Raw genomic sequence first — 11,969 nt, forward strand, 5'->3', positions numbered from 1 at the left:
TGCCCTCAGTCAGACTTTAACATGATGTTCAATTTACAAGCCCCTTTTAAAAGATTAGAGCAAACACCCAGTGGTACAACAAAAACATTTGAATGACTTCTATTTACTTTAATTGGCACCCTGAATGTTTTTTAATTTGACACTTCCATACTTACTTATTTCCTCATTTGGAAACAGAAGCATTATCTGAGAATATGGTGAATATTGAATGAAAATGGCTGCAAACCCAGACCCAACACAAGGGCACCCAGTTCAAATCTGTATCAATGTGTTGAAATTAAACAGAAAAGGTTTTCAAATTCCCACACATTTTTCCCTTCAGATTTAGACATTGATGTAATTCCTGCATTATTTAATTACTGTGATACTGTACTGTTTAAAGCTGCCAGGTCTGAAAAACATGACGAGTTAAAACGTTTCTTTATCTGTGAACTACAGAGATTTCCTAACAGGGCAGTGTCTCAGTTCAGCTCTGCTACCATTAACCTTCTTACAAAGCAGCACTTCACACCACATAACATCCTGCAGACAGCTCTAACAATGTGGAACACTTTGTTGTTTAAGCAACACTGCAGCAAATATTGTATAAAACCTTGCAGGAAAACCTAATTGATGAGAAGTCAAAAACTGCTTAGGCAGTTTGCCCAGTCTCTCACCCAACAGCTTACTTTTAGGGGTTTTGCAATTATGCAGTAATACCACAGCTCTACAGATTCACTGTATTAAAATAATTGAATAAACAATAAGATCATACTTACCTTCAATGCAAAACAAAACTAAATATATACATGTTAGGGTTGTGACAAAGGTCGAATCTGCATTCATTGACTTCGAACTTCGCACATTTTTTGCAAATCCAAACTCTGTTGAATACTTTTTTTTTTACAAATTCCAATTTGTAGCTAAATATTTTTGTCTACCCATTGAAACATGCACATGAATAAAGCCAGTCCGCTCATTCAGTCAGTAGGTTACAGATTTTATTCTAAGCTTAATGTGCCATGTCTGTTAACACATCAGTTTGGCCCAAAGTCATTTTGACAAAAATAATAATTTTTATTTCTTAAAAACATGTAGACATAGACTGTGGCTTGTACAAGATGCTGAGTATCACTAAACCATTTACATAGATGCCATTCCAGTTGTATGATCATACTACAGATTAGGTACTTTTAAGAAGTTTTTAATCTATTCTGTATGACTTCTCATCTCACTGTTATTCCCTTTCAAATACCTTCAGCAGCACATTGTGAGCATCAATTGCGAGTTGTTTTAAGGAGCTCATCAACATGCAGTAGGCGGCTCTATAGGAGATGACTCCGGCTGGAACTGATCCCACAATGGGGAAGACACTCAGAGCAATAGCAGTGTTAATGGACCTCTTCCCTGAGGCCTTCTTCATGAGTTCCATGACTGCATCAAAATTGATCCCATCTTTCAGGGGGGATTTAATCACAGCTTTCAGGTCCTCCACTGACTTCCCCACTTCATCAGTCATCCTCTGGAGAGACTCATCATCCAGGTCAAAGGTCGTGTAGTATGTCTCAAGCTCACTAACCAGGCTTGCAGTGTTACACACCACTGTCAGACCTGGGATGGGCACTGCAGAAACTGCAGCAGATAGCAGAGCCACCTTCCACATGCGTTTCCTCAGTTCCTTTTGCTTCTTCTTACACATCTGAAAGGAGATGTTTGGCAAGGCCGTCATGAAAATGTGCTTCTTGTGCTTTGGAAGATCGTCCCTGAAGGTGTCGAGCAGTTTGGGGAAGTCGTACAGACTCATGTCCTTCCCCATGATCAGAAACACTCTGCATGACTTCATCACATCTTTCAAGTGAGTATCGCAGTCAATTCTCATTCTTTTCAGAAACTCAATTTCATTGAAGTTGGATGGCTCCTTATCCTCTCTTTCATTTCGTATATCTTGGTCAATCTTGGATCGGACAAAGTAAAACTTTCTCCCCATCTTGTGGATCTCCTGGGCCAGCATGGTGTGATTGGTGGTGAAGCGCAAAGACGTGATGATGATGAAGAAATCATATGTCTTAAAGTCAAGCCGTGTGAGATACTCCTGTGCTTCATAATTCTTTGTTCCAATTCCTGGGAGATCCCAGAGTTTTACATTGGGGTGCTTAGGATAGGGGTATGCAGTGGGTACCTGGGTTGAGTCAAAAACACCTGCCTTTGCAGCACCTTTATCGTTCTGCTTCAGCCCTCTGATAGTGTTGATAAAGGTGGACTTCCCAGAGCCAGACTCTCCAGTGATGGCAATGTTCAGCTCAGCCTCCTGTACAGTTTTAAAGTGGGACTGCAGTTTAGAAGCCACTGAGTGTAACCCCAGGTTTTTAAAGTGCTTTAAGATCACAGCATCCTCTTCATCAACATCATGAAGTTCTTCAGCACTAAATATGGCATCCCTGCATTATAATGAAACAAGGAACTGTCACTTCTGTTTCTTCACACACTATATAAAGAATGCTGCAAACCTAATTGTATTCCACTTGTGTACATTTTACAGCTAGTGGTTTTTAATTGACCTGCCTTTGTATTTATATCACTAAATTGTTAATATTTTTGGAGTTGTTAATTTTGATTCACTCTGGTAGTGTAATTTGTCTTTACATTTTTCTTGAGCACTGGTTTTGCATTCGTCCTGGGAGACAGCTATACCCAAACGTCTGAAACATTCAGTTGTCTTCACTTATAGAAAATAAGAACTCCAAGGTCCCTAACTGTTTTTCATAGCCTTTCTGATACTAATTGATAAATTAGAAAGAAGGGGTTTGCCGTACTCTGGTGTCTTTAATAATTAGAAGCTTTACAGTACCTATGCAACATTTACATGGAACATTGCAAGATGGGTCATTATTGTGGGTGATTATTGGTTCTGACTCTGACAATCTACCCCATTTCAGCACTAATACTTAATAGATACTTAATAGACTAATACTTAATCACTAACTGTAAGATAGTGATTACTCCGATACTTCAGCTGAGACAAGAATACATTTCCATTGTGATTCATTTTATTACAGGAGGTTTCTTTTTGTGAAATAGACTTACCATTTGTGATTAGTGATATCCTCCTCGAGGGTCTTTTCCAGCTCAGGCAAGTCATAGAGCTGGGGCTGAGTTCCAGAGACGAGGAAGACGCAGGCTGACTCCATCCCTCCTTCCTTCAGACTGTCAATGCATTTCTGTCTGATGGTCTTCAAAACCTCGTCTTCATTATAAACTGCACTCTGAAGTTGTGCAGCCGTGAGATCACTCTCAATCTTGGAGCGCACAAAGTAAACATTCTTCTCTTTGCTCTGGATTTCCTTGCCAAGCCTGAAGTGAATGTCTCTGAAGTGCTCACTTGTTATGATGATGAAGACATCAAACTCGTCACATTTCATCTGTTTTAAATACTTTTCAGCTGTAGTTTCATGTGTCTTTATTCCTGGGAGCTCCCAGAGACTGACGTTGGGATACTGTCCATAGGGGTATTCAGTGGACTCTGTGGGAATCTCAGTGGGAGCAGCTCTTTCCTCTCCAGTTGTCACCGCCCTGATGGCATTCGCAAAGGTGGACTTCCCTGAGCCCGACTCCCCAATCACAGCAATATTAACTTTCACACAATCAAACTCCTGGGGGTAATGGACAGGAACAGGAGTGGGAGCCTGTAATTCAACTCCAGAGGAAGCCATGTAAACCTGGAAAGGGAAAAAAACAGCAGTTATGTCTGAAAGGAGTCTGTACATATTGCATGCTTAGTTTCAGTTTTAAACACAGACGTTACCTTTGTTTTATTTTCTAGGAATTTGAATATATTGAAGTAAACAACCCGGTAACGAGGTGATCTACAAGCTAACATACCATCCATAACTTCATGACACAACAGAGTACACTATGTTCCATCAACAACAGTGTTAACAGAGGAGTATGGAAGCCGAGGTGAGCAAAGTGAGGAGCTGCAACCGTGGGAGTAAAAAAAAGACGAGAAAACAGCATTTCTGCATTTCTGCATGGAATTCAAATGTTGTGCATATACAACACCCAAGGGAAAAACTGAAACTGAAATGTTAAAGCAGCTTGAACATTTTTGACCAAAAAATTACTCTCTATCAATGCAATTTTGTTTTGTACAAGAACAAAAATGGCTGCCACATGTGAAATTTTTCATAGCCGACACCTTGCAATTGATTATTATTTTTTATTTCTTGGCAGACGCCCTTATCCAGGGTGACTTACAACATAAGTGCAAAACAAAGTGCAAAAATACAGTTAAGTAAAAGGCATCAATCGTTACAAATTCAATTTAACTAAAACATAGCAATTCAAAATAATACATTTTACAAATTACAGTAAGTGAGGTCCTACATCCTGGACGGTGAAAGCTAAGTGCTGTCAAGATGTAGGGTCACAGTCAAGGGCTACAGGAAAGGGAGCAAGGAGGAAAACAATCAAAAGTGCAGGAAGCATAATAAAACTGTGAAGTGCTATCTAGCAGGGATAAAAGGACTAATATTACAAGTACTGTCGGAAAAGATGTGTCTTGAGTAAGCGCCGGAATGAGGTCAAAGACTCTGCCATTTCGACTTCAGAGGGAAGGTCGTTCCACCATTTAGGGGCCAGGGATGAGAAGGAGGAAGGAGAGTGGAGAGGAGGTAGAGTTAGTCTTCTGGCGCTGGAGGAGCGCAGTGGTCTGGAGGGGATGTATGGAGAGACGAGGGTCTGCAGGTAGCTTGGTGCAGTGTGGTCGAGACAGTGGTAGGTGAGGGTCAATGTCTTGAACTGAATGCGTGATGTCATAAATGACACTTATCAGGAGATAGAAAATGTGTTGGATATGTTGGTGTCGGTTATAATTTAGTTGTGTATTTTATTGAATTTCTTAGTTCAATTGCTTGGTAATTAATGTTTTTGTTTGTTTGTGGTTTCTAAAGCCAATTTTAATGTTTGTTATATTATTGGTCCTCTGCTAAAAAACAAGAGAGAGCAACTACAGAAATCAGCCACATTCACTCCACCTGACACACCACAGTAATCACCACCAGAGCCTGCAAGACTGAATTATGTTAGTGTACAGAGGCCATCAGCATCTAACAAAAAAGTCTGTTAGATCTGCAAAATAAACCAACATCCTAAAAGAAAAGATAACTGGCCAAGATTTGGAGATCAGGATAAAATGATGTCTTGGGTCTAAATTTACAGGATTTTATGCTACCAGCCCAAAACAGTGCCTGCCATTCAAAACTTGAACAAAACCTTTATGAACAAATAAATGCTAGGAAAGTGAATCAACCTCATTTCATGAGATTCTGATTGTTGTTACCACTGTAAATACAATTTCAATCATATTTTCTGCAAAAAACTTAAAGTTGATTCTGAGCTACCAAGCATTCATTATAACAGGTTAAATACAACATTTGTATAGCATAACCAGAAGGCTAGTCTGTGATATCTCTTAGACTTCCCATTCCATCTGTGGTTAAACATGTAAGAATCCCATTCCATAACAGTTTAATTAATTTCAGTATGTTTAATATAATGTAGGGATTTACAACTCTACAATTTATAAACCTCATGTATATCCAGAATGCATGAGCGTGCAACACAACACTGTAAATAGCATGAGGTAATCTTTTCATGCAGAACCATCAGATTTTATTGTTAATAAGTGTTGATTATCAGGTAGGACTGGGTAAACTTTACGTGAAAATATGGGAATGTTTCTACAAATATATATATATATATATATATATATACACACCGATCAGCCATAACATTATTAACACTGACAGGTGAAGTGAATAACACTGATAATCTGGTTATCATGGCACCTGTCAGTGGGTGGGATATATTAGGCAGCAAGTGAACATTTTGTCCTCAAAGTTGATGTGTTAGAAGCAGGAAAAATGGGCAAGCGTAAGGATCTGAGCGACTTTGCAAGGGCCAAATTGTGATGGCTAGACGACTGGGTCAGAGCATCTCCAAAACTGCAGCTCTTGTGGGGTGTTCCCGGTCCGCAGTGGTCAGTACCTATCAAAAGTGGTCCAAGGAAGGAAAAGCGGTGAACCGGTGACAGGGTCATGGGCGGCCAAGACTCATTGATGCACGTGGGGAGCGAAGGCTGGCCCGTGTGGTCCGATCCAACAGACGAGCTACTGTAGCTCGAGTATTGGATAGATCTCCTCTCACTCTCACTTTCAGTATTATCCACCCTGCTTGTCTCTATCCTATCTTTGCAAATGCATGTTGTCTATTTTCATTTTTAATAAACCTATATCTGTCTAAAATGCAACAGCCTCAAGGTCAATTCATGCAGATCAACCTCACCACTAATCTGAATTCGTATTAGTTAAAGTATTGTGGTAACTTGCACATCAACCCGACCTTGTTTTCAGAGGATTTGATCACTGTTTGTTGTATGTGTTGGCATCTCTAGACAACAGGACTTTATTCAGCAAATATTATTTCTTCTGATATTTGATACCAGATAAAAATGAAAACTCCAGTTTAAAGTCCTAGACCAATCGAAAGTACTTACTAATAAAACAATAACTGTAATGACAAATTAAAACAATTTGTCCACCGCAACATTTTAACTGTATGTTATCAGAAGAGCATCCTTTCATTTCATTAAACTATTTACATGTCTTCCCCTTACCTTTTCTGTGACACAGAGCTGCTTAGCCGTTCAGACCACTTGAATAAAGTCGCAGTCAGAAGTCAAAACGCTCAGGTCCTTGTCTAAGTACAGGCAGATAATATGGGTATGAATGCAAACACAGCCCTTCCCATACTGGAAATCCCCCTTCCACCCTAGTTTCCTGTAAGTCGTCATCTGGCTGTTTTGAAAGGAAACCTCTTTTGGTTTCTTCTTAACTGTAGTTTTATTTTTAACTCTAATAGTGTGTGAGAAGATATCACTATATAATTTTCTCTTCTTCAAAAGTATTACCTGAATATAACAGTATAATTAATCACAATTAAAACTATTAGATAGGTACATCACAATTTAGTTATAACCCAAATTAGTGCCATAAGAAACAAATTAAAAATTAAAAATCCAGTAAACAAAAAAAGTTGAGAAAAAATGTATGTTGAGATAAAAAAATACGAAAGCAAAATGTATAGAATTGTAAACAAAAAAATATATATTGAAACCAAAAAAATAACTTGAAAGCAAATAATGTTAAATCGAGAGCAAAACTCTGATGTGCTCTCCTGCAGTCCCTGTCTGCAATCTTTGCCACCAGTTTCTTTGCTTTTTTTTTTTTTTCAGTTTATGAGTTTTGGCACTGTTTTGCCATTAGGGTGGGATTTATAGGGAGGGGTGGATCCTGACTCTCCATTGGTCCAGCAGGTTTGAGTTATGGTTCTTCCTAACCCAGTCAGTGAGCAGGGCTGGTCTGACAGTCACCACTCTGCAACACATCTTTGACTTCAGCACTGACTGACCCATAGATTGAGTGGGTGCAACTACATGACTTCGGAATTGAATTATAAACAAAGCATGTTTTTAATTAAAGTTGTGGACAATCGCTTTCTACATATTACACGTGTTTATTTTATACAGCCTTTATTCTCATATTTATCAATGGCGCCAGTAATTTAATAGGTGACTGTGCATATGCATATAGTGTGTATGTGTGCATGTATGTATGTATGTATGTATGTATGTATGCGTGTGTGTATGTTTCTTACCTAAACATAAACTGGGACATCACATGATCTTAATGAATACGATGCCCCTCCATTGCCTCTTGCTAAATGATGTGAGGTCCATCAGTCTGGCACTGTGTTGTCTGAGGAGCTGAATTAAAGTGCTTGTGCAGGTTACATTAATATGAACATGATTTTAAACATGTTACTGTGCACGTAGCAGGTGAATCCTGTGTTTTGTTTCAGTGCTGTATGTATGGGTTAAAATGGCAGTGGGATCCAGTGATTGTCCAGCTTTTGACTACAGGTCTATGCGCACACAGGATGTATAAGCAGCTGCTGAATCGGCGCTGCTGTTGAAACCGAGACAGTCGAGTCCCATCCCACACAGAGATCACCCAGACCAGCCCACCTAATCACTGATTGGGTTAAGAAGAACCGTCACTCAAACCTGCTGGACCAATGGAGACTCATGATCCACGCCTCCCTGTAAATCCCGCCCTCACGACAAAACAGTATCAAAAAAACACCAAAAGCAAAGAAACTGGTGGCGAAACCAAAGATTGCAGCATCGCAACCAAAGACAGGGACTGCAGGCGAGCATGTCAGAGTTTTTCTCCCGATTTAACATTATTTGCTTTCAAGTTTTTTTTTTTCTTTTGATATAATTATTTTTGTTTACAATTTTATACATTTTGCTTTTGATTGTTTTATTTTTGATCTCAAACATCAATTTTTTGATAGAACAAATAAACAACTGGAGATAAGAAAGAAATCATGGAATTGTTCTGTTTAGCACAATTTAACCCCTTAAGCTGACAAACCCCTCTGGTACCCTAATATTAAAATAAAAATATTGACAATTATGACATATTCTGGAACTAGACAGTCTACTGATCAAAACAAGACCATCTACGTTTTAGTAGAAGTAACACACACCCGTAGAGAGTTCAAAATGTCAAGATGGAAAACTCTGTTTACAGTGTACTAATGTCACACCCTAGTGGGTGCTTAGGGGTGACTACGCTACCCGACCATGCCACCTCCTTTGATATACGAGGGAGGAGCTCGTCTACCCACTCCAATACTTTCCCCGGCAGGCTCGACTGAACCCCACACAGGCAGGTAAGGTAAAATATAACAATATTTATTTGACAAGCTCCAGACACGGCATGAAGATTTTCCTGGATAAACGTACAGGATGATAAAAAGTAACTATGTAAAACCTGACTAAAACCGCCTTTAATTAATAGGGGCAATAAAACGCTAAAACCCTATCCAAACAAATAACCAAAAATAAGATAGAAAAAGGAAACTATTAAAATCCTATAAAACTACCTTTTCTTAAGAATTATATCTCCTGTAAAAAAGACACTAATAACTCTTCTTCCTCTCACAGATATCATCCACACTCCAATAACACAGGTAAGTCGGTTCTAATTCCTCATCCTCTTTCTCGCAGCCCGACAACACCCCGCTGGCCAGATGGACAGCCGCAGACTGGGAATGGAAGATCTCAGGCAAGGAGAAAAACAATTAATGTTCACAATCAGTTCCTTGCCACGACTCTGCAATATGACCCACAATAATATTCTCTTTTCTCCAGATATAGCTGAACGTGGCGAATACCAGGGGAGAGGGGATGCACCCAGTTACAAATAAAGCCGAGTTCAATAGTACTAATGCGTATGGCTCTTAATTTCCGTGTTCCAAGATGCTTCACTCGTGCTCTCACTAATTACCACTCTGTTGCACATACAGTCAACAAAAACCTATGGACTTAGCTGCTCGAAGCTCTCGCCGTCACTGCTCTGCTGCCAAGTCCTTAATATATCTCATCGCCGTCTCCGGATTCGGAGTCTCCGTTGTATTATTTGTAATCCACTGGAGGATAAAGAGTTCATCAGCCCCGCAAAAGCCTCCTCTCCTCTGCTCCCCTCTCCAGCACCAGCTTTATTTTCGCGTCCTGCTGTTCACCACCTGCAAGCCGTTCTGTCTGTGAACCTCTGTGTCCTGCCCCGCTGAAGGATCCCTCTCAGCTTATCTGTCAAAGCAGAGAACCCGGGTGCAGGTGAAGGTGATTCGGAGAGATTATGCAGGTAGGTCCAGGTGAGAATGTATCTGGTGGCATGTGCTGGGCCGGACAAACAATAAAATAATTAAAAAACCCAATAACCCAATTAAACACCGAAAATAATAGAACCAAAATAAGGAAGATCACCCCAGCTTTGAATGACGGCAGGCGAAATGGAAACTGTAAATCGGATGTGTTTGAGAATGAAATGCGCTGGTAGCCAAGAGAATAAGCTTTCAAACGGAATACAGGAATACAGTGTAACTTCTATCCACAGGAGATACACGTAACACTGCCAAATAATGCTTAAGAGGGTGTAGTAACACAGTATATAACTATGAAATGTACAGTATGTTTCAGTTTTTGGTAACCGAAACTGTTTTTTTTTTAACTCTGGCAGATTACCACTTATGAGTACTGCAACCTCGTAGAGGGAGCCCTCACTGATTGTATAGTAGCTACCTCTGTCTCCGAAAGCTCTAGGGCTGAGAAGGGTTCCCATTCAGGGGCCAGACCCAGAGCTGCAGGAGGACCCAGGATATTAACTGCCTGGAGTGAGCAGAATAGAGGATGCATCCAGAGCAACAGGGAGCGAACCAGGCAATTGAGCGTGATCAATTGCAGTCCACCCTGCCTGTTGATGTAGGCCACCGCCGCCGTGTTGTCCATCCGGATCATCACATGGCAGTTCCACAGGACTGGTTCAAAATGTCTTATGGCCAGGCAGATGGCCCGGAGTTCGAGCAGATTGATGTGGAGGGCTCGGTGAGCCTCGCCCCACACTCCCCTGACTCTGTGACCATTGCAGATGTCGCCCCAGCCGTGGTCTGAGGCATCTGTTGTTACAATCACTTGGTAGCAAACCGGCCTGAGGGGCACACCGAGGGTCAAATTCGCAGGGCTCTGCTACCAATAGAGCACCTTCCAACGTGCCGGAGTGACACACACTCGGTGGAGGCAACCGCATCGTGGAGGCATGTGAAGAACACCAAACCAACGCTGCAGGGGCCTCAACCACAGTAGGCCCAGAAGGCAGGGCTTGAGGCCCATGCTCGATTGCCTGAAAATAAAAAGATTGCTGTGGAAAGGGGGTTAGACACAGAAATCCAATTTAATAAGACAATGAATGTCTATATGTATATATGTAGGCCAGTGGCGACTGGTGACTCAAACAATTGGGGAGGACAGGAGGAAAACCAACCCACTGCGTCATGTGATTTTACACTAGTTGGCTACTTATCTCTACTTTCTTATGTTCAAGTTATGTTCTTATGTGTCAAATGGAGCAATAATCCAACTAGCAACCTAATGCAAACTTACCATACAACTAAGGTAAGGTGATGCCTCGTGTGTGCGTAATGTGTCACTATAAGCCTACTATACTTCTCGATCAAAAAGGGAAACCTAAATCTGAAAAATCTAAAAGTGGTTCACAATTTGCACTTATAATTTTTATTTTCTAATATGGTACTGTATCTGTCGCTATCTATCACTTTACCACCAGTTCGTCACACTCACGTACAATACAGTGGTAGAGAATTGAAGATGACATTTGGAAATTATCATTGAACGCGATATCAATATTGTATTCTGGTTGTTGATTGATTAGGGAGGACGTCCTCCCTTGGAGCATCAGTTTTGGCCAATAACAGATTAGAATGAAAAAAAATGAAGTGGATTAAATTGATATAAGAGATCCCGTCCTAATGAGGACAGCAGGAGCCCGTCCTCTGCCCCCCACCACCACTTCACACAGCTGGCCCTTCCCCTCTGCCCCTCTGCCTGTCGCTGTTGAAACATTTGAACAGAATTTCAATAATGGATTTTTTCCAAAGAAAAGATAAATTATTTTATAAATGATACTTAGATTTGGTAATGGTTTATTTCAGACAATTACTTTTTTGTATTTTGATCTCCCTCTTGCCTCTCAAAAATAGAGGAGGGTCAACCTCCTCTGCCTCTATGGACCATCCTCCTCTGCTGTAGGCTAGTTAAAGCAATATATATGCAAATGGTGTTTATTGCTTACGGATTTCTCAAACTATTGGCTAAATATCTTTTTCAAACTACCATAAATACATGTTTATTTGGTTTTACAGTCATTATCATAATTATTTACCATTATTTTTTAACATTGTTATGGTGCTTTAGTTTGCGCTTGAAGCTTACGACTCCACAGTGATTGTCATGCGCAGCGGCACAGTGCACACTACTATTGAGCGCCTTTAGCTTCATTCAATCAGCA

At 40.4% G+C, this 11,969-nt stretch overlaps 1 protein-coding gene across 1 annotated transcript; it reads right to left on the reverse strand.

Annotated features, from left to right (window-relative positions):
• Positions 1–730: 730 nt before the first annotated feature.
• On the reverse strand, positions 731–6,785 carry LOC136764925 (interferon-inducible GTPase 5-like). Its single transcript, XM_066719311.1, has 3 exons — positions 6,653–6,785; positions 3,064–3,695; positions 731–2,417 (listed from the first exon to the last, which is right to left on the reverse strand). Exons 2-3 carry the CDS (start codon positions 3,687–3,689, stop codon positions 1,217–1,219), a joined length of 1,827 nt encoding a protein of 608 aa, XP_066575408.1. The 5' UTR covers positions 3,690–3,695; positions 6,653–6,785; the 3' UTR covers positions 731–1,216.
• Positions 6,786–11,969: the final 5,184 nt, after the last annotated feature.

Source organism: Amia ocellicauda, chromosome 12 (assembly GCF_036373705.1).
Source record: "Amia ocellicauda isolate fAmiCal2 chromosome 12, fAmiCal2.hap1, whole genome shotgun sequence".
Taxonomy (NCBI): Eukaryota; Metazoa; Chordata; class Actinopteri; order Amiiformes; family Amiidae; genus Amia; species Amia ocellicauda.